General features: G+C 41.8%; 1 protein-coding gene across 2 annotated transcripts; it reads right to left on the reverse strand.

Moving 5' to 3' along the window:
- Positions 1-1,665: 1,665 nt before the first annotated feature.
- LOC115176752 (metaxin-1) lies at positions 1,666-21,872 on the reverse strand. Of its 2 annotated transcripts, none has more exons than XM_029737012.1 (8): positions 21,757-21,872; positions 8,383-8,452; positions 7,836-7,915; positions 6,828-6,920; positions 6,042-6,224; positions 4,025-4,101; positions 3,748-3,905; positions 1,666-3,614 (listed from the first exon to the last, which is right to left on the reverse strand). In XM_029737012.1, exons 1-8 carry the CDS (start codon positions 21,850-21,852, stop codon positions 3,382-3,384), a joined length of 990 nt encoding a protein of 329 aa, XP_029592872.1. In that variant the 5' UTR covers positions 21,853-21,872; the 3' UTR covers positions 1,666-3,381. The 2 variants fall into 2 exon arrangements, with proteins under 2 accessions (XP_029592872.1, XP_029592871.1); XM_029737011.1 differs by having other exon boundaries at positions 1,666-3,617.
- Between the last annotated feature and the right edge of the window lie 2,193 nt (positions 21,873-24,065).

Here is a 24,065-nt window from a genome sequence, read left to right on the forward strand (position 1 = left end):
AGGGAGTTTCTTTTAATCGGGGTGTAGCTCTGTGATTGTTCCAAAACGCGTAAGGGGGAAGAAACGGGTGGATCTCAAATATTCCGATGCGGAAAGAGACGCGCATGCCACGCCACGCACGCACGCACATGCTAAACAAAACAAAAACTCTGCGTCAACATGAGCCAATGCGGGACTCCTTGCCGCTGGCGTCAACAGCAGATGTTGGTTAGGGGAAGGGTTAACAAATATGCTGAGTAGTTACAAAGTAGCTAAAAAGTAGTAAGTAGTTGAAAAGTTGCTAAAATTGTCCGTGATGAGATTTGAATACCAACCAGAACCCAGAAATATTCCATACACAGAAAAAGCGTATTTTGTGCACAAATGTATTTACATCCCTGCTTGTGAGCATTTCTCTTTTGTCAAGATAATCCATCTGCCTGACAGGTGTGGCATATCAAGAGGCTGTTTTAACAGCATGATCATGACACATGTGCACCTTGTGCTGGTTGCAATAAAAGGCCACTCTAAAATGTGCAGTTTTGTCACATCACAATTCCACAAATGTCTCAAGTTTTGAAGGAGCGTGCAATTGGCATGCTGACTGCAGGAATGTCCACCAGAATTTATGCCAGAGAATTTAATGTTCATTTCTCTACCATAAGCCCACTCCAATGTCATTTTAGAGAATTTGGCAGAAACCACCTAAGGGAAGCTCATCTGCATGCTTGTCATCCTCACCAGGGTGACCTGACTGCAGTTTGGCGTCAAAACTGACTTCAGTTGGCAAATGCTCACATTCGATGGCCACTAGCTTGCTGGAGAAGTGTGCTCTTCAAGGATGAATCCCGGTTTCAACTGTAGTGGGCAGATAGCAGACAGTGTGTATGGCATCATGTGGGCGAGCGGTTTACTGATGTCACCATTGTGAACAGTGCCCCATGGTGGCGGTGGGGTTATGTCATGGGCAGGCATAAACTACGGACAACAAATACACTTGCATTTTATCGATGGCAATAAATGTTGCAAGGATCTGTACACCATTCCTGGAAGCTGAAAATGTCCCATTTATTCCATGGCCTGCATACTCACCAGACATGTCACCCATTGAGCATGTTTGGGATGCTCTGGATCAACGTGTATGACAGCGTGTTCCAGTTCCCGCCAATATCCAGCAACTTTGCACAGCCATTAAAGAGGAGTGGGACAACGTTCCAAAGGCCATAATCAACAGCCTGATCAACTCTATGCGAAGGAGATGTGTTGCGCTGCATGAGGCAAATGGTGGTCACACCAGATACTGACTGGTTATCTTTTTTTAAGGTATCTGTGACCAATAGATGCATATTTGTATTCCCAGTCATGTGAAATCCATTGATTAGGGCCTACTGAATTTATTTCAATGGACTGATTTCCTTATATGAACTGTAACTCAGTAAAATCTTAGAAGTTGTTGCATTTATATTTTTGTTCAGTGTAATTTGAGTTTCCTGGATTTACTATGTTACGTCTAATCTATGAAACCAGGCGGAAATATGTATCCATGAGTTGTCACATGTTAGATGAGGTGCAGAATGCTCTTTTATCTTTCCAAGCACAAGTACCCCTGTCCCAGATAGGCCTATCAAAAGGTCAGGGTATCACAATAGTTATTACACCAAAAAAACATATCTCCTCCACACAATATTAAAGTATGTATGTGACCCATTTATTCAACCATGAAAATAAAGCCAACATGAATATATTTAGTTTGGTTTTTCAACTCCTATTTACACTATAAAAAATTATATATATTCATGCTACAGGTGTTCCCCCCTCATCTTTACACCCCACATCCTCATTTTGGCATATATTTATTGTATCTGATCCTGAGGGCAGCTTTGCCTCGAGGGCAGAAACAAATGTGCTTGGTTAAGTTTAGGCAAGTAATCCTAATTGGTTAAGGTCAGGCAGGTTCAGGGGGTTGGATTAAGTTTAGGCAACAAATGTTTAGGGTTAAGGTGTACGGCAACCTGTGTGTAACATTAGTTCTGCCCTCAAACCAAGATTGAATAAGGTTAACTCTATTAACAACTGCATTACACATTTACATAGCATAAATTATTTCTCTCCAACAGGCTACCTTTAAGAAATTGAGAAATACAAAGTCAAAGAGCTTCTTGCAACTCTGAATTAAACAATAATGTAATGGCTGAAGAGATCAACAGTAGCCTATCATCCTAAAGCAGGGGAAGCCTTTACACAGCGAGCTGATGTATTGGAACATTAAAGTGGTTTACTGAACTCCGCTGTTTCTTTTATTGAATGATGCTTTGACTTGATGCAATGCAGGAATAGGGCCAGCAAGGGCTTCTCTATAGCACACATTATGCACATGTTGTTTGAGTGCAAATTTCACTCGGAGGGCAACTTCCAAAAGATTTTGAAGCAGCCCTGAAACATTTAAAATGCCCCAAACTTCAGGCCTGGCCCTCAATACCATGGTAGGTGAAAAAGTATAAAAGAGTTCTCAGCCTGACAAGCAATAATATGAAAAGGACATAAACCAAGAAGTCACCCCTTCATTTCCTCTGTTGAAATGATTATTTTAAACATTTAAACAGCGTAGCCTAGTGGTTAGAGCGTTGGACTAGTAACCGAAAGGTTGCAAGATCGACTTCCCGAGCTGACAAAGTACAAAACCTGTCGTTCTGCCCCTGAACAAGGCAGTTAACCCACTGTTCCTAGGCCGTCATTGAAAATAGAATTTGTTCTTAACTGACTTGCCTAGTTAAATAAAGGTCAAATGAAAAAATCTAGAGACCTAGATGGTGGTTATTTTGGCAAGTGTTCAGAAAGAATGTGCTAATGCTACTAAGAATCCAGTACCAATTCAATTTTCACGAATGCTACCTGGGATTTGTTCCCTCAATAATATAACTTACACATAAAAGTATTTTCATTTGGATAAGATAAAGCACCAGGAAATTGAGAAAAGCAAAGCAATGTCATGACTTGAATCTATGATTATCATGCAATGACAGAGTCAAAATAAAGCAGAGAAAACATCCAAACATTCTCCGAGTAAGACATCAAAGCCCTCTTGGTGAGTTTTGAAGCATCTTAATGCATATTTCCACAGTGTTCCTCCTCCTCTTCATCATACTCTACTGCTTTGGCCCAATCAAACACCAACCCCTTGCCTCTTCTTCGTATTGAGTCCTCCTCCAGGATCAGAAGGGATTGTTGAGGCATCAGCAGTAGAGTAAACGTTCCACCAAGTCTAGAAGGCTAACTGGAGTTTCTGCCATATTGGTTAACACCTATCCAGTCATTCCAGACTTCTGAGGGAGAGTCAACGAAGAATTAGGAATAGACACAGGTGATCAGTTTTGAATTGCAGCCGTCTCCTCCTCCCCATCCTCAGCCCTCCTCATCCTCCTCCTCCTCGTTGGAGGAGAGTGACCTGAGACCTGGGGAACGGTGGTCTAGTGCCTCCTGCTGGACGTGTTGAATAGCCACAATGCCGGTAAGCAGGGCGTAACTCAACATGGCGCCCAGGGCCACCAGGACCGACAGCAGCTGCTTGCGCCTCTTACCAGGCTCGTTATCAGCGTCACCCCCTTCAGGCTGGGAGGACACCTTGCGACTAAAATCTTCTGCACAAAAGATAAACAAGAAAAAGTGAGACATGGAATTCAAAAGTTAAACAACAATAGCAAGTTATATAATAGATATCATTGAATACAATATCATACTGCATGTACAGTATGTTATGTGGTCCCACACCTCGTCCCTCACTGGGGAAGTAGAGCGCCAGGATGTTGGAGCAGAAGTGGCTCAGGTTGTCCAGTGACTTGAGGTGCTGCTGGAGACTTCCATTGGGCAGTTTCATCTTCAGGATGGGCACCAAGTAGCCAAAGACAAAAGCATCCAGAGATGAAGGTCTGGAGGGAACAGTGTCATGTAGTTAGAGATGCATAGGGATGCCATGCAAGTGAATTAAGTTGAGGTGCTGAATTCCCAGTTTAATGTATTGAGGTAGAACCTCTCTGTGTGGACTTACGAGTCTCCGAAGAAGAACTTGTTTGAGCCCAGCCGCTGCGCGAGAAGGTTCATACACTCCTTAGCATCGCGGTACAGCTGCAGAGAGAAAGGTGTTGACAAACCGACATCAGGCCAAATTCTCAAATAATTTTGAATCATGATATATTCCTTATTATAAACTGGGTGGTTCGAGTCCTGAATGCTGAATTGGCTGACAGCTGTGGTATATCAGACCGTATACCATGGGTATGACAAAACATGTATTTTTACTGCTCTAATTACGTTGGTAACCAGTTTATAATAGCAATAAGGCACCTCGGGGGTTTGTGATATATGGCCAATATACCACAGCTAAGGGCTGTGTCCAGGCACTCCGCGTTGCGTCGTGGATAAGAACCAGTGGCGGATTGAGGCTTAGGCGAGATGGGCAGCCGCCCAGGGCGGCATCTTGCTTGGGGTGGCATGGGCCACCCGGACAAAAAAATAAAAATTAAACAAATTAAAAATTTTGAATGGTGACATTTGCGCAATTGGTTTTCTATCGCTCGTTTGCAATTCACATAAACTATATCATGTCACCGTGTGGCACTGTGGGTCAATTAACCTTGTCGGAGTGGGCGCCCTGATTCTAGTTTGAGCTAGGCAGGCTACTGCCTGGGAAGGTCTCCCACACAGAAGTACGAGATGGGGATGGGACGGGAGTAGGTTGACCTCAGGTCTCCCCACTGGAAGCCCGAGGTAGGGGGAGCGGGGGAATCTATCAAATAGCGCACCTCTAACTTTGTACAGTACTAATGCAATTAGTTGTGCAATTTAGTTTGTGTGTTTCTTGTTTGAAGTGCAATAATCAGGTTCTCTTCTTCATAAGTGTATAATTCTATTTGTATATTTGTGGGATATAGGATTTGTGCAATTTAGTTTTATTTGTGTGTTTTTTGTTAGCAATAGGGTAATAGTGTAATAATTCGATTATCTTTTTTATTTGTATTTATATACTACAATTTGTTGTCTTTGTTATTTGTTACTTCTTTTTGATATTTATAGGTCTTATTTTTGTATATATATTTATATAGTTTTAAATGTTATGATTATTTATTTGTGTTGTTCCAAATGTCTGAATAAAAATTACAGTTAGTGCAGAATGGTGTTTTTTTTTTTGGGGGGGGGGGGGGGGGGGGGCTTTAACCATTACAAGTCTTTAACCATTACAAGACTGAAAAAAGGTACCCTGGACCAGAGCCGTGTATTTAGGTAAGGCTTTGCCCTGGACCAGCGCTTTGGGAAACAAGTTGAGTTCCCATGGCAACCCTATAAACCATTACATCATCACAGGGAGCAATGATGTCTGAAGCATGAGTCAGCTCAGCTACGGAGGCAAGTCCAATCTTCACACCTCTCTCGGCACATGGTTTAATCACAGCGTAACACCCCCAATGGCCCTATTCACACATCATTCTTTTTTTTTGTTGATAACCTATCCCAATTCACACACCTGGAATTTTATGGCCATTTTTAGGTGTTTTTAATGAAAAGTAGTAGTCTAACTTGCTAACGGCTGTGGTATATTTAAATGAGTGTTGTACAAGACCGAACTGGACAAGAACTCAAAACCAAAACATGTGGTTGGCACTGAATCTATTTTTTCATTTAGAAAATTGTTTATTGCTTTTTACTGTGCACAGGTGTTTCAGCATGGATTCCTTTCTCAACGCATGACTGCATGAGTGCCAACCGCATATTTTGGTATCAGGTGACATTTTTGCAGAGTGATGCTTCCTCAACAATATATGTAGATAAGGTTTTTCCTTCATACCAATTATTTTTTTTTTAAAATCATCCCAGTGTTATTTTTTACATTAAGAATTCTGTATAAACAATATAAATGAAATGGTACCAATACAGTATGCCCCACATACTAGACTGGTTGTAAAGGGCATCATAATAAAATTGTATTTGGAAAGATTAGAAAGACTATTAAAAACAACAGTTGCCTTGGGTGTACCTACCCTACCGCTTCCATCTCCCCCTCCACTCACCTCCTTCTCCACTTCCTCCCCTGCTGTCAACTCCTCGTCTCCCCTGACCAGCCTCAGCCTCTCCAGCTGCTGGCGCTGAATGCTGCCGGGCAGGAAGAAGTTCAGGGGGAATGGGGCGTGCTCCGCATGCCAGCGCCGAGTCACCTCCACATAGTTCTTAGGGTCAATCCACCGAGTATAGACCTAGACCAGAAAGAGAGAAGCACAAAAGTGTGAAAGAGATGCAAAAGGGCTTCCACAAGCTAGAGGTAATGACATAGTAGCTACTATGAATTAGAATCCTTAGGATATTCAGATTATTTTAAACAACACAAAATACAGCAGTTGAGCTACACATTTTGGCATTGAGAGCACAGTGGCTGTTTATCCCACTTCAAAGTGCTGCAGGAAGCCACAAGTTGTTCCATGTTGACACGGTTCTGCTGGCACAGGAAACAACGTTTGAGGTATTTCTTTATAGGACACAATGAAGCACCAGGTATAATTACCTACAATATTTCTAGTGAGACAGAGAAAAGCGAGATTAAGAAAGACAAAAAGCGGTTATGTGACAAAATAAAATAAATTAAGCAAATCCTAATAACTTTTTGCCATAATCGGAGTGATGTGGCACAACCCAGTCACTAGTGCACAACGAGTGACATCTCCCACGTCATCTCATTCTTGCAGAAATGTCTTCTACAACCTCCTCACTCATTCTCTCCACATACACACGCTCTCTCTCATTCCCTTCAGCCCCCTCCCTATCTATCTGTCTTGTTCTCTCTGAGTAACAGTGATCCTCACCAGAGCTGGCATCAGTTTTTCCTCCAGGAGTGAGACGAAGGCCAGAGTGTCTGCTCCCTCTTTGGCAGACAGGTCGAAATCGGCATTGTATTTCTGAAAGATAGGATCATATCACGATACACTTCAGGAGATTCATCACCTTTCACGAACATCATGACAGGATTTCACGGACCACAACTTTTTAAACCAGTCTCGCTGTCGTCAGATATTCAAAATAGTTTTTAAAGCCCTTCTGGAACAATAGCATGAGCCGCCTTGGCCCGATTACACCATTATCACTTTCTGGGTTCTCCAGAAACCCATTCAAAAAACTGAAAAGCTACCTCTAAGTGAAGGCCTTTATGGGACTCCTGGCAGTCTAGGTCAAGTGTTTTCCATCTAACCTCATGACTGAAGGGCAGTCAGTCTGAAATGGTGCATGCTGGGATCAAGAAGAACTCAACATGATTGGAAATCTAAGAGGTTCTCTCCCTCCCTCCCTCCCTCCCTCCCTCCCTCCCTCCCTCCCTCCCTCCCTCCGGAGGGTAAAATAAGCAGTTTTTGACTGACTTTGGGAGGTTTGTCTGGAAACCACACCATCCTTACCCCTTTACTGTCTAATCCTTTGGGATGATCTCACCAGGCTTTCCCCCGTTCGCTCACTATTACACCACCACAGCACTTACCAATCTGCTTTGCATTGTGGTTTCTTTCATCCCTACTACAGTAGCTCCCAACCAACCTACCACAGTCAGGGGGCAGTTATTATCTTGGCTAATGGGTTCCATCTGGGCATTAGCTAAAGTGTGCATTTAATTGAGCTTGAAGGATGGGAGGAAAGATCATAGGAGGCATTGCTTTTCTCAATGGGAAATCGGGTCATAGGAAATGTTGTGATGAGAATCCATCAGTAGTTTTGAATTCAGGGGCCATAATTCACTTTAAGAAAGTGTGTAACAGAGCATGGAGCAACTCTTTCAGACAAAGCAGAGGACTGTGCTGTACATGAGCAGGTGGTCTCTCGGTCACCTGTTTCCTGAGGTGGATGATGATGTCACTGGGCCGAGAGAGGCTCCCATTCTCGCTGGTCTTCAGGGCAGGCAGGGAGCCTACCAAAAGGGGAAAAATGCATCATAAAGACAGGCACCTCACAACACCACTCATTAACAGCCACTGTTAATGTGACCATTACAGACCGATGGAGAGAACAGGAGAGTGGGATAGAAAGAAAATGTAGAGAAAGAATAGAGAGAAAAGACAGAAGAGCCATTGGTGAAGAGAGAGAAGACATTAAGTCTGGAAAGTAAGAATCAAGAAAAACATACTATACAGATGGAGAAATAATGTAGTAAAAGAGAAAGGAATAACAAACAAGAACAAAGGGAAAAGAAGGATCTATTTTCTGCCCATTTTATAGAGAGCACATTTTCCTTCCATTCCATTTATTAGTCTCCCTGTGCTCCCTGTGATTATAGGAGAATATGCCTAGTTCTGAAGTAAATTAATGCAGCCATGTTTCTCGAGTTGAGACAACAAAAAATTAAAGGCTCTAAAAACAAAAGAGAAGACATCTTACCAGTGGGACTTCTCCAGGGGTTGCCGATCTTGTGAAGTTTGAGGGGTGCGCCTGCAAACTTTGCATAAGCCTGAAGTAAAGGGAGATGATTAACAGATTAACACTGAGCTAAAACATCTTGAGCCAGACATACCTTAATTATACAAGGCTGTGGAAACTATTATTTTATTTTATTTAAAACAGGCCAAATACCCCAGGAAGTATCCGAGCTGGGCCCAAAATAATTCCACTGACATAAAGGGAGGGGTAGGGAGGCATGAACACCTCAATTAAGGCCGACCCATAGGACCCAATAGACAGTGTGTAAAAACAAACAGCAAGCATCTAAACATGACTGTGGGATAGGCTGCCTAACTCTAGACACCACAGTCACCAGGCTATACTCGATAACCTTTAGCCTATCCCGGCCAAACCCTAACCCAGACGACGCTGGGCCAATTGTGTGCCGCCCTATGGGACTCCCAATCTCAGCCGGTTCTGATACAGCCTGGAATCGAACCAGGGTCTGTAGTTTTATTTATTTATTTCACCTTTATTTAACCAGGTAGGCAAGTTGAGAACAAGTTCTCATTTACAATTGCGACCTGGCCAAGATAAAGCAAAGCAGTTCGACACATACAACAACACAGTTACACATGGAGTAAAACAAACATACAGTCAATAATACAGTAGAAAAATAAGTCTATATACAATGTGAGCAAATGAGGTGAGATAAGGGAGGTAAAGGCAAAAAAGGCCATGGTGGCAAAGTAAATACAATATAGCAAGTAAAACACTGGAATGGTAGATTTGTAGTGGAAGCAAGTGCAAAGTAGAAATAATGGGGTGCAAAGGAGCAAAATAAATAAATAAATAAATAAATACAGTAGGGGAAGAGGTAGTTGTTTGGGCTAAATTATAGATGGGCTATGTACAGGTGGTGCTTAAAGCTAGTGAGGGAGATTTGTTTCCAGTTTCAGAGATTTTTGTAGTTCGTTCCAGTCATTGGCAGCAGAGAACTGGAAGGAGAGACGGCCAAAGGAGGAATTGGCTTTGGGGGTGACCAGAGAGATATACCTGCCGGAGCGCGTGCTACAGGTGGGTGCTGCTATGGTGACCAGTGAGCTGAGATAAGGGGGGACTTTACCTAGCAGGGTCTTGTAGATGACCTGGAGCCAGTGGGTTTGGCAACGAGTATGAAGCGAGGGCCAGCCAATGAGAGCGTACAGGTCGCAGTGGTGGGTAGTATATGGGGCTTTGGTGACAAAACGGATGGCACTGTGATAGACTGCATCCAGTTTATTGAGTAGGGTATTGGAGGCTATTTTGTAAATAACATCGGCGAAGTCGAGGATCAGTTGGATGGTCAGTTTTACAAGGGTATGTTTGGCAGCATGAGTGAAGGATGCTTTGTTTGCGAAATAGGAAGCCGATTCTAGATTTAACTTTGGATTGGAGATGTTTGATGTGAGTCTGCAGGTGCGGGCAGCGATCGGTTGAAGAGCATGCATTTAGTTTTACTTGTATTTAAGAGCAGTTGGAGGCCACGGAAGGAGAGTTGTATGGCATTGAAGCTCGTCTGGAGGGTTGTTAACACAGTGTCCAAAGAAGGGCCAGAAGTATACAGAATGGTATCGTCTGCGTAGTGGTGGATCAGAGACTCACCAGCAGCAAGAGCAACATCATTGATGTATACAGAGAAAAGAGTTGACCCAAGAATTGAACCCTGTGGCACCCCCATAGGGACTGCCAGAGGCCCGGACAACAGGCCATCCGATTTGACACATTGAGAAACCAAGGCTATTGAGTCTGCCGATGAGGATGTGGTGATTGACAGAGTCGAAAGCCTTGGCCAGGTCAATGAATACGGCAGCACAGTATTGTCTATTATCGATGGCGGTTACAATGTCATTTAGGACCTTGAGCGTGGCTGAGGTGCACCCATGACCAGCTCTGAAACCAGATCACATAGCGGAGAAGGTTCGGTGGGATTCGAAATGGTCGGTAATCTGTTTGTTGACTTGGCTTTCGAAGACCGTAGAAAGGCAGGGTAGGATCGATATAGGTGTGTAGCAATTTGGGTCAAGAGTGCCCCCCCCCCCCCCCCCCCGTTATTGAAGTATAAGTCCTGGGAGTGCATTCTGACGAAGAACAGCAAAGGTAATAACATTTTTCTTATAGTAAATCTGACTTTGGTGAGTGCTAAACTTGCTGGGTGTCTAAATAGCTAGCCCTGTGATGCCGGGCTATCTACTTAGAATATTGCAAAATATGCTTCCACCGAAAAGCTATTTTAAAAATCGGACATATCGAGTGCATAGAGGAGTTCTGTATCTATAATTCTTAAAATAATTATGTTTTTTGTGAACGTTTATCGTGAGTAATTTAGTAAATTCACCGGAAGTGTTCGGTGGGAATGCTAGTCACCTGCTAATGTAAAAAGCTGGTTTTTGATATAAATATGAACTTCATTGAACAGACATGCATGTATTGTATAACATAATGTCCTAAGATTGTCATCTGATGAAGATCATCAAAGGTTAGTGCTGCATTTAGCTGTGGTTTGGGTTTATGTGACATTATATGCTAGCTTGAAAAATGGGTGTCTGATTATTTATGGCTGGGTACTCTGCTGACATAATCTAATGTTTTGCTTTCGTTGTAAAGCCTTTTTGAAATCGGACAGTGTGGTTAGATTAACGAGAGTCTTGTCTTTAAAATGGTGTAAAATAGTCATATGTTTGAGAAATTGAAGTAATAGCATTTCTAAGGTATTTGAATAACGCGCCACGGGATTCAACTGGCTGAATCCTAGCCCAGAGAGGTTAAACAACTTGGAAAATTCCAGAAAATGATGTCATGGCTTTAAAAGCTTGTGATAGGCTAATTGACATCATTTGAGTCAATTGGAGGTGTACCTATGGATGTAGACCTCACACCCAAAAAAATGTAGACCTCCACAAGTCTGGTTCATCCTTGGGAGCAATTTCCAAACGCCTGAAGGTACCACGTTCATCTGTACAAACAATAGTACGCAAGTATAAACACCATGGGACCACGCAGCCGTCATACCGCTCAGGAAAGAGACGTGTTCTGTCTCCTAGAGATAAACGCACTTTGGTGTGAAAAGTGCAAATCAATCCCAGAACAGCGACAAAGGACCTTGTGAAGATGCTGGAGGAAACAGGTACAAAAGTATCTACAGCCACAGTAAAACGAGTCCTATATCAACATAACCTGGAAGACCGCTCAGCAAGGAAGAAGCCACTGCTCCAAAACCGCCATAAAAAAGCCAGACTACCGTCCCCATATGGGGACAAAGTTCGTACTTTTTGGAGAAATGTCCTCTGGTCTGATGAAACAAAAATAGAACCGTTTGGTCATAATGACCATCGTTATGTTTGGAGGAAAAAGGGGGAGGCTTGCAAGCCAAAGCACACCATCCCAACCGTGAAGCACGGGGTGGCAGCATCATGTTGTGGGGGTGCTTTGCTGCAGGACGGACTGGTGCACTTCACAAAATAGATGGCATCATGAGGAAGGACAATTATGTGGATATATTGAAACAACATCTCAAGACATCAGTCGGGAAGTTAAAGCTTGTTCGCAAATGGGTCTTCCAAATGGACATTGACCCCAAGCATACTTCCAAAGTTGTGGCAAAATGGCTTAAGGACAACAAAGTCAAGGTATTGGAGTGGCCATCACAAAGCCCTGACCTCAATCCCATAGAAAATGTGTGGGCAGAACTGAAAAAGTGTTTGCAAGCAAGGAGGCCTACAAACCTGACTCAGTTACACCAGCTCTGTCAGGAGGAATGGGCCAAAATTCACATTTACGTCATTTAGCAGACGCTCTTATCCAGAGCGACTTACAAATTCGGTGCATACACCTTATGATACCTGGGATAGGATTACTTAATCCTATCCCAGGTATTCCTTAAAGAGGTGGGGTTTCAGGTGTCTCCGGAAGGTGGTGATTGACTCCGCTGTCCTGGCCTCGTGAGGGAGCTTGTTCCACCATTGGGGTGCCAGAGCAGCGAACAGTTTTGACTGGGCTGAGCGGGAACTGTGCTTCCGCAGAAGTAGGGAGGCGAGCAGGCCAGAGCTGGATGAATGCAGTGCCCTTCTTTGGGTGTAGGGACTGATCAGAGCCTGAAGGTACGGAGGTGCCGTTCCCCTCACAGCTCCGTAGGCAAGCACCATGGTCTTGTAGCAGATGCGAGCTTCAACTGGAAGCCAGTGGAGTGTGCGGAGGAGCGGGGTGACGTGAGAGAACTTGGGAAGGTTGAACACCAGACGGGCTACGGCGTTCTGGATGAGTTGTAGCACAGGCAGGGAGTTGTAGCACAGGCAGGGAGCCCTGCCAACAGCGAGTTGCAGTAATCCAGACGGGAGATGACAAGTGCCTGGATTAGGACCTGCGCCGCTTCCTGTGTGAGGCAGGGTCATACTCTGCGAATGTCGAATTCACCCAACTTATTGTGGGAAGCTTGTGGACGGCTACCCAAAACGTTTGACCCAAGTTAAACAATTTAAAGGCATTGCTACCAATACTAATTCAGTGTATGTAAACTTCTGACCCCCTGGGAATGTGATGAAAGAAATAAAGCTGAAATAAATCATTCTCTCTATTATTCTGACTTTTCACATTCTTAAAATAAAGTGGTGATCCTAACTGACCTAAGACAGGGAATTATACTATGATTTAATGTCAGGGATTGTGAAAAACGGAGTTTAAATGTATTTGGCTAAGGTGTATGTAAACTTCCGACTTCAACTGTAGATTACACAATACTTATTGTTATCAATGGGCGAGGGGCATTTCTCGCTTTAGACTGTTCGGATGGAGATTATGGAAAAATGGATGTGGAGCCTGCCCTGCCTGAAAGAGTCCTGGAGCATGCAGTGTAAGTAGGCAAGGGAAGGGGAGTGGCAGGTAGCTGTGCCAGTTGTGATGAAACAAACTGTTCCTGAAGAGATAAATAGCCTATAAGGAGATTGAAAAAGTAGAAGGAACGCAGTAAAATCCCAGAGTAAAAAGGCTTGTGAAGGAAAAACTTCAATAGGCCTAATAGAAACGGATTAGGTGTCTAAACATAGCCTACATTCTCAAACTAAGACCAGCTCCAAGATTCACAAAACACTTCTTACACAAAAACTTAAGCTTTTAAGAAAAAAAACAAGCTCATAAGATAGTTCGTAAGTGCAATTGCTCAACAATATCTTAAGATTTAATGAATGTTCTTTAAATGTTTGTTGCTAGGCAACTAATTTAGCTAGCTATCTAGCCAGCAATGGCAATCATGTTAGCATAATTCGTACTGAGATTACTGTTCTAAAACATGTTCTTGGGTTTAAAATAATCAATCCAGAAACTGTCAGATAAAGTTTGTGAGTGAATTAAACATGTTCAATTGCTTTCATGAGCTTATTCTCTCACTGCCCTGAGTTTAGGACAAGGGTTTAGCTATGTTGGAATTAAGTACAAATCCAATAACTTTATTTTCAAGAATCTAATTTCTTCTTAACTTTTTGCTTAAGGAGAAACATAAGAAATAGAGCAAGAACATTTCCAATATTTTTTTTTGCAACTTTGCTTGACAATCTTCATAAATCTAAGAGTTATGGAAAAAATGGCAGTTTAGAAGAAATGTATTCTTAAGAAGGTTGTGTCAATCTGGGCCCAGGTCACCATTCATGGAACGTATGGTCCTGCATTTCTGCTTACTGTGTCCTGCACTCACAAGGAAAATCATATTCCAGAATGAAATAAGCAAACCGTAATCCACTACATTAATATGCCTTTCAATGGATCTCAAAGCAATTGTTATATTGCAGCAGACTTGATACAAAGTAGCCTAAAGACATATTGCACTGTAGACTGACAAGGCAAATGCACAGCAACATTTATGATTGTGTCTGGCTGATAGATAGCTATACATAAAATGACATTCCTATAAATGTGGTTTGGCAGAGTTGAACAGCTCTACCTGACTATGCTTGCAGACAGGCGTGACGGAACGTCATTTCATGGAAGAGGTAATTCCTTCCACAGTGTCCGCAAGTACTTACAAACCCCACTTTCAGCTGGCCCCAGGGGATTGAGAAAGGCCTTATTGCTTTAATGCAACCTACAATCATCAAAACCGATAACACATCTAAAATAATTTAGATAGTCATTCAATACCCTTTACCTCAGAAGAAATATAATCATGTAATTTAGGGTCTGCCCACAACAATGTCAAACTGATCATATCACAATCACAAGCAGACATTTGTAAGAAGTCAAGTTCAGTACACAATCATAGCTTCTTTAGAGTGTACACAATCATAGCTTCTTTAGAGTGTACAATGTACAGCAATAGTATCAACATTGGGCCTGGTGCTCCACTGTGAAGGACAGATCTCACTTCAGATTGAAAGAAAAACTCATTCAAGAAACAGAACTAGATCTTCAATAATGGAATAGCCAGTGAAAGTTAGGAGGGAGGAATGGAGAGAAGCTGTCCGCTGTTGGCCAAAGTTACCCAACCAGTTGGAAAAAATGTTATTAAACACATCAAAAGCTGACATCATGGCTACAACTTTATTAGGAAATTCCTCCTCAACTTTTTATCTTTGGTCGTAAACTGAAGACTAGCTAGATTGAAAATAAAACATTAATATATTCATACCTACCCTACAGGTCTAAAAGAGATAAATAATATACTGCTAAAAAAAATAAAGGGAACACTTAAACAACACAATGTAACTCCAAGTCAATCACACTTCTGTGAAATCAAACTGTCCACTTAGGAAGCAACACTGATTGACAATAAATTTCACATGCTGTTGTGCAAATGGAATAGACAACAGGTGGAAATTATAGGCAATAAGCAAGACACCCCCAATAAAGGAGTGGTTCTGCAGGTGGAGACCACAGACCACTTCTCAGTTCCTATGCTTCCTGGCTGATGTTTTGGTCACTTTTGAATACTGGCGGTGCTTTCACTCTAGTGGTAGTACGAGACGGAGTCTACAACCCACACAAGTGGCAAAGGTAGTGCAGCTCATCCAGGATGGCAATTCAATGCGAGCTGTGGCAAGAAGGTTAGCTGTGTCTGTCAGTGTAGTGTCCAGAGCATGGAGGCGCTACCAGGATACAGGCCAGTACATCAGGAGACGTGGAGGAGGCCGTAGGAGGGCAACAACCCAGCAGCAGGACCGCTACCTCCGCCTTTGTGCAAGGAGGAGTAGGAGGATTACTGCCAGAGCCCTGCAAAATGACCTCCAGCAGGCCACAAATGTGCATGTGTCCTCTCAAACGGTCAGAAACAGACTCCATGAGGGTGGAATGAGGGCCCGACGTCCACAGGTGGGGGTTGTGCTTACAGCCCAACACCGTGCAGGACGTTTGGCATTTGCCAGAGAACACCACGATTGGCAAATTCGCCACTGGCGCCCTGTGCTCTTCACATATGAAAGCAGGTTCACACTGAGCACATGTGACAGACGTGACAGTCTGGAGACGCTGTGGAGAACGTTCTGCTGCCTGCAACATCCTCCAGCATGACCGGTTTGGCGGTGGGTCAGTCATGGTGTGGGGTGGCATTTCTTTGGGGGGCCGCACAGCCCTCCATGTGCTCGCCAGAGGTAGCCTGACTGCCATTAGGTACCGAGATGAGATCCTCAGACCCCTTGTGAGACCATATGCTGGTGCGGTTGGCCCTGGGTTCCTCCTAATGCAAGACAATGCTAGACCTCATGTGGCTGGAGTGTGTCAGCAGTTCCTGCAAGAGGAAGGTATCGATGCTATGGACTGGCCCACCCGTTCCCCAGACCTGAATCCAATTGAACACATCTGGGACATCATGTCTCGCTCCATCCGCCAACTCCTGGACAGTCTGTGGTGCAATGTGGCGTTGGTGGATGGATGCTTTAGTCCAGGTCTGGGAGGAGATCCCTCAGGAGACCATCCGCCACCTCATCAGGAGCATGCCCAGGCGTTGTAGGGAGGTCATACAGGCACGTGGAGGCCACACACACCACTGAGCCTCATTTTGACTTGTTTTAAGGACATTACATCAAAGTTGGATCAGCCTGTAGTGTGGTTTTCCACTTTAATTTTGAGTGTGACTCCAAATCCAGACCTCCATGGGTTGATAAATTGGATTGATTATTTTTGTGTGATTTTGTTGTCAGCACATTCAACTATGTAAAGAAAAAAGTATTTAATAAGATTATTTCTTTCATTCAGATCTAGGATGTGTTGTTTAAATGTCCCCTTAATTTTTTTGTGCAGTGTATATTGGTAGGCCTATACAGATATGTAGCCTAGGTGTAGGCCTAGCTAGAATAAATGATTGTGCATACTGCATACCATAACACACACACACACAAAACATAAGGAACACCTGCTCTTTCCATGACAGACTGACCAGGTGAATCCAGGTGAAAACTATGATCCCTTATTGATGTCACATGTTAAATTCATTTTTTTTTTTTTTTTTTTTTATCAGTGAAGGGGAGATCAGTGAAATAATGATTTTTAAGCTTTGAGACATGGATTGTGTATGTGTGCAATTCAGAGGATGAATGGGCAAAACAAAATATTGATGTGCCTGTGAACGGGGTATGGTAGTAGGTGCCAGGCACACCGGTTTGAGTGTCATGAACTGCAACACTGTTGGGTTTTTCACACAACAGTTTCCAATGTGTATCAAGAATGGTCCCCAACCCAAAGGACATCCAGCCAACTTGATAACTGTGGGAAGCATTGGAGTCAACATGTGCCAGCATCCCTGTGGAACGCTTCGACACCTTGTAGTCCATGCCCCAACGAATTGAGACTGTTCTAAGGGCAAAAGGGCTGAAACTCAATATTAGGAAGGTGTTTAATGTTTTCTACACTCAGTGTATATATTATATAGTGCATTCGGGAAAGTATTCAGACCCCTTCACTTTTTCCACATTTTGTTACGTTACAGCCTTATTCTAAAGTGGATTAAATAGAAACATTTCCTCAACAATCTACACACAATACCCCATAATGACAAAGTGAAAATATATATTTTTTTGTTGTTGAAATGTTTGCAAATGTATTAAAAATAAAAAAACAGAATGACCTTATTTACATAAGTATTCAGAGCCCACAGTCCTCTCCTCTGCATGAGAGACTACAAACGGGTGCTCGTAATTGAGTGCTAGCCTACACTGCACTGCCAATCATTTTTTTCCGTCATTGCTTAATAAAACAGAGCAACACACTTCTCATCTGAGGAATGTAAAGAGAGACACTCCTCTTCTAGATATGTATGAATGCCACTTACCTGTAGTAGAAAGACATGGTAGGCTATTACTGAATGTATTTTACAAATAAGAGCACTACCAGTGGAAGGGTATCACTAGACTAGGGTTAGGCTAAGGGCAATTCCACAGTAAAAGAGTGATGCTGAGACTCAGATTTTTCACTTTAAAATGTATGCCAAACTTTGCATCTGCACTGTTCTTCAAGTAAATGTGTTTTTGTATTGTTAAAAGTAGTCCCTGTGCATAGTTGTATGGTTTGTTAAACTTTGAAATCATTGTTTTTGTTTGACCTACATTTTAAAGTGAAAAAATCTGAGTCCCAGCATCAGTCTGTTACTAACTAAACATCAAACTCTTACATGATTTTCTAATTAACTATGCTTACTATGATAATTAAAACTAGCCATTGGCAATAACATATGCTATAAACATAGGCTAATCCAGCAGTAACCATCAAGTAGATATGCTAATGCTGTAATTTTTAAGTAACTCAAAAATATAGATTTTTTAAAGAAAAATCTGTAGGGTTCTCTAATTCATCTTGGCAATTACCTAATAGGTGGAATGTACAGACCTCTAGCCTAAATGAAGTTGCCAGTTCACTGAATGGAAAGAATGAGGTCTGTGAATGTGACACATCATCAGACACAAATTTACCCAGTTGCAGTGAAAACCCGGGGGGCATCCTGGAAAACTGAATGAAATTGCTCATTTCCAGACAAGAGTTTGTCCAAGAGTATGATGTGTCACTAACATGGCTGCAGTTCAATAGCCAATTTGTGGTTTTAGAGATGACACTGAGACACAAACTAAAAGAAAGCAAGATTTGCATTTTCCAACCACCAAAAAAGTATCAGGGGAGGAAAGTCACTTTCCAGACCCACATTTAACATCTTGTTCCCTCCAGTAAGATGTGGGTCCAAAATATACATGTTAAAAAAAAAAAATTATGTCTGAAAATTTGCCAGGGAGGAAAAGGTAGCTTATGATGCTCAAGTCTGGTTTACTCAAGCCTGCAAGGTATTATAAGCGGTCGTATGTGGCTTGTGAACACATCAGTCATTTAACTGAACATGCACAATGGAAATGTTGTGGTTTACTGTAATACATTAGATGTTTTGGGTGGCCTTGTATTAAGAGCAAACCAAATGGAACATTATTAGAGGTTTTACATTGGAAGAATGTTCAGCTAAATCAAAAACACTGCTTCCAGTCAGATACGTACAACACAATCTTTGGGGTTTGTATACATGAGTACCATGAGAACTAAACCATGGGCCCGTGTGGCCATGGGCCCGTGTGGCTCAGTTGGTAGAGCATGGTGTTTGCAACGCCAGGGTTGTGGGTTCGATTCCCACGGGGGACCAGTACGGGAAAAAAAACATGTATGAAATGTATGCATTCACTACTGTAAGTCGCTCTGGATAAGAGCGTCTGCTAAATGACTAAAATGTAAATGTATGATGGACATACCAGGAATTTCCTGTAAGAAACTGAGGGGGGCGCTAAAGCCAGTTAGAGTTGCCTCTGATGCAGTGTAGCGAGAGACTTGGAGTTAGCTAATAAAGCCATATCCCATAAAAGCTGTGCATAGAGAGGTGCATGTAAGACAAAGGGCACCAGACAATAGCCTTAAGAACAGCCTTCTCTTTGCTCCAGATGTCTTCCAAGATTGCACACTGCACATATTCCTTCATTACTTCCTCTTCATTTGTCAACTTTAGGGCTATAACTTTGGGAGGGTAGCCGAACACCTGCATGGTCTGTGTGGTTAATCATGTGTTAGGCTATGCTGCATTCCTATGTTGAATTTATGGATTATGATTGTAATGTTCATAATTCATGATTGACAGGTAATCAATCATATGTTCAAACATTTGGCACCAGTAGTTAGGGATAGCCTAGATGACAGGTCATAAACTGTCCAGTCCAGATCCTAATAATTATTAGGATTCTTTGGGTGTCACAACATGTAGCTAGTTGCTTTAATGCCATTGTTTCTCAATCTAGGCCTATTATTATAGCTGTGTTGCAGAATATTGTATGGCAACACACACACGTTTGTTCTACTACCCTTGTGGGGTCAGTTGAATGCATTCAGTTGTACAACTGAGTAAACCCTTTCCTTTCCAAACAATTGATTCCCATTCAAAATCCTATTTTCCCTAACCTTAACCTAAAACCCTAATTGTAACCATAACCCTAAACCTATCCCCTAAGACTAAAATAGCCATTTTCTTTGTGGGGACCGGCAAAATGTCCCCACTTCTGGTCCCCACAATGATAGTAAAACAAAAAACACTCACACCAGTAGTGGTCGGTGCATTTTAGGATTAGGGAGGACTGTCATTACTATTCCATTCACCCAGCTCAATGTAACATTGATAGGTTTAGGCTACTACATGATACAAAGATGTGCCCTATACCCATCGTTGCTACAACCTAGACTACAAATTAAAGTTTATAACGTAGGTGTACAGGCTGAGAGACAAATTGGAGTGACAGGGTGACAAACAGTAACACATTCAATACCGCCTGGAACAATCTTGGCTGTATCTAGCTGATCTGGGGTTTAATCATTTGTCCAAAGTTTCAATTTGACAAATTCAGGTAGGTCCATCCCCGTTTCGTTCCGTTTAATAAACATTTGCAAAAGAAATCGGTCGAATGAATACACCCCTGATCACCCGCACACACAGTTCACTTTCATAGCAGCGCCATACAGCATCATCACTTTGCTCATTGAATAAATCCTTCTCGCATCTACGCGGTCTCCTCCTCTACAAGCCAAACTGTCATAGCATAATCGCTAACGCTAACCCCTACATAGCCTACATCGTTGTCACCATATCAGTTAACATCATAGTCAACATAGCTACTAGAACTAACACGTTAGTAAACAATCCAATCCATGTGTACAATCACACAGTCCAGTGAACAGCAAGCAGTTTAGCAGTTACACCGACGGGCTCGGTGGCAATACATTAATAAAACCGAAAGCATACCTTACCTAGGACAGCCTTAACTAGTTAGCTAACATAAAAATAGCATTCCTCTCTGTTTGTGTCAGGTTGTTGAGTAGGCTAAATAAGCTGCATTAGCTAGCTAAGTAAGTTAAAGGTAAACTAACTAAAAATATAGCTAGCTCCCCTCTCTCTCGCTCACTCTGCTGCTTCTACTTAATTTTTTAATAATTTTTTTTTTTTAAACTGTAAAACTATTGTTTTTCTCTGAGTTAACTACTCACCAAATGTTTTACACTGCAGTGCTAGCTAGCTGTAGCTTATGCTTACGGTACTAGATTCATTCTCTGATCCTTTGATTGGATGGACAACATGTCAGTTCATGCTGCAAGAGGTTTGATAGGTTGGAGAACGTCCTCCAGAAGCCATTATAATTACTGTGTAAGTCTATGAAAGTGGGTGAGAACCATGAGCCTCTAAGGTTTAAATTGAAGTCAATGTACCCAGAGGAGGACGGAAACTAGGTGTCCTCCGGCTACACCATGGTGCTACCCTAGAGGGCACTGTTAAGGCTACTGTAGAACTTAATTACAATACACTGTTTTAAATCAGTTATTTTGTGAATATATTTAGTATGGTTTTATCATCTAAAAAGGCTAACTTAAAATGTTTCACTATTTGTATTTTTCTGAAATTCACTGAGTAGGATGGTCCTCCCCTTCCTCCTCTGAGTAGCCTTCACTAAGACACACACAAAGGCAGGTAGAGTGAAGGTTTACTGTACTTACAGCTGTTTAACTACACCTGCTTGTTTGCATTGATTGAGGTTAGCTAAGTACATTCAATTCTCTACATTCTTGTGAGATTTATTTGCAAATTGCCAGCGCATGCTGCTGTTGTTGCTATTTAGCTGCCGTTAGCTAGCTAAGTTAGCTAATAACCTTTTCTTACATAGGACGCCGCTACAGTAACGGGTCGACAGCGACAATTGTTAACCTTTCAGACAATTGCAAAGTGTCTGAAAGGGGTATAAGTTAGCCAGATAGCCAGCCGTAGATGCTAATGTAACAATGTTCACCTTGCAATGCAATTACATGGTAACGGCCCATATAACGATAATTACATCATAATTGCTATCTTACCAATACAATTAAACACTCAGTATCGACAGACGGTAAATCCCAATCGCCTTCCCAGCAGTACAGCTCAGAGGTTGCCATCTGCGAGGGGGCAGCCATCTTGAAATAATTGAACAACCTTTCACTCGGAAGTGATACCTCTCGTTGCCAATGACAACGTTTACGTTTCTTGTTTAGACTCCAGACTTCAAGAACGTTCTGTCTAGACGTTTTTGAAACTAGCCACCCGGCCCGTTGATAGAGTCCCTTGATATCAAAATCATGTATGATTAACAATATTATGTCTATTGCAATAGAACTTTGAACAACATTTGCCATTAGAAATAGAATTCAACGTATGTGCTTTCCCTATGTTTTTGTGGTGCAATATTTATCCGAATGTTGTAAATATTCTATAAACAGTGGCCAAATTGGTCCAACAAACTGTGGTCAACTCTGGTCAAGACTGTCTTTTCCAAATACTTGGAGCAGGACTTTGACCTGGAAAATGCTTCCCATGTTTATGTCAGAATAGATTTAGCAGATGTCCTGAATAAGGATAGTGTGTTTTTTCTTCTAAACCAATACATGGCTTTTTAATATGTGTTTGAGGAAGATTAATGCTGGAATATTTCACTTTAGCAGTTAAAGAGGCTTTTGTACTTTTGACATCTGTGGAAAATGAAAGAAACTCATGCAATGGATAATTCATACTTCTATGTGTTCTTAAGAGTGGTACTGTAACAATAACTTTGAACTCAACCTATCTATCCATAAGGTAGAATATAAAATATGAATGAAACTACTGTATAATCTATATCAAATGCTTCTGTTTTACTTTCTTCCACTCACTAAAGATTAACGTCAACAGGTCTACCTACAATGTAAGCATTGATAGAAGGAGAAGACAGGGTAGAATGATCCACCTAAAAGCAATGTTTTAACCCACGCAACGGAGCTCTTAAACATGGAAATAATGCTGTGTCTGTTTTGCAACAAACAGCTCAGCAGCACAAAGAGCCCATGCCAGAGAGACATGCACAAGCCATGACATCATCAAACCAAGCAGGAGAAAAGGAGTTCACTCATTCCTATCAGGACAGGGGGGCAGGAGCCAAAGATCACCATTCCTTCCTTCCTTACAATGGTTCCACATCTAGTCTCTGCACACATTGATAAATGTTAACCCCTCTCCCCATTCCCCTCAATTTTCCTCCCATGGTCCTATACACTGATTATCAAACAGTCTACATATATGCTCAGTGTCAACACGTATTTTATAGATAGCACAACTGCACACTCCTCAATCTGACATGAAGGACTTTAAGAAAGTCTAATGTGAAAGCAGCTTGTTGATCTTTTGAAGAGAAAAAGGGGACTTAGATAAAGTATTTTAGAGCAGTCTATATATGGGTCAGTTATCTAAAACTCTAATGTTTTTGCAATGGAAGTCAATATGTCCAGGTTTCTGGTTTCTGGGCTGCTATGGCACCTGGAGGGGTGAATGGCCTCTGCTTACTCAGGGAGCATTTAAGCAGAAACTAAGTTACACCTCTTTACTACCTTCTGGTGGACAGTGACTGCAACATAATGATGTCTCAAGTGAAGGAAACTGACACATCCTACAATACAATTATTGATTTACAGCCAGTGTGTATGGGAACCATAAACTAATGACACAGAATATTAATACTGTATAGATAATACATTAATTATTACCACTTTCAAATAGCTTAAGGTCAAACACCATTTCTATTTGGGTAAGAGCGTCTGCTAAAATGATGTAAATCTGTGGGTTTGTATTGCAACATCACAGAGATGAAAGATGCTCAGTCATTTAAGTTATAGAACGCACCGAACTTCTGAGACATTTTGAAATACTAGGAGGCAAAGCATTTGGACAAAAATGCTTACCATCAAATGGAGCTGTGCTGTTGTACTTGCTGAGCATTATGTGAAACAAACAGGATGTACTATTTATGTTGAAGACGAAAAAGATTCCATCTGTGACCCATTTTTATAGCAGACTATTATCACAAAAGTCTCATCAGCATATGACTAGAGAAATTAGTTCACTCCATAAATGAAACTTGTATTTGTCTTTAATGTAATTTACATTTGTCTATTATTTCAACAAGATGAATGGTTTTTAATCACAAAGCTTTAAAATGACTACACAATCCGATAGCATAAATTCCTTATTCTAAAAGCAAAAATCCTTAAATTGACTCAAATAAGTAGATCAGAAAACATAAGCGAGAAAGCACAGGAGCATTTTGACAAAACGATGACCCTGAATGAATAAGCACTTCTTTTATGTTTTTGTAGAAAAT

This window comes from Salmo trutta, chromosome 37 (assembly GCF_901001165.1).
Source record: "Salmo trutta chromosome 37, fSalTru1.1, whole genome shotgun sequence".
In the NCBI taxonomy this organism is placed as follows: domain Eukaryota; kingdom Metazoa; phylum Chordata; class Actinopteri; order Salmoniformes; family Salmonidae; genus Salmo; species Salmo trutta.

Coding starts and splice junctions, on each gene's coding strand:
- LOC115176752 (XM_029737011.1), bottom strand. CDS start 21,852: ATGGCTGCCCCCTCGCAGATGGCAACCTCTGAGCTGTACTGCTGGGAA. Junction 8,453..21,756: donor CTGAGTGTTTAATTGTATTG/GTAAGATAGCAA, acceptor CCTTTACTTCAG/GCTTATGCAAAGTTTGCAGG. Junction 6,225..6,827: donor AAAAACTGATGCCAGCTCTG/GTGAGGATCACT, acceptor TTTCTGGTCTAG/GTCTATACTCGGTGGATTGA.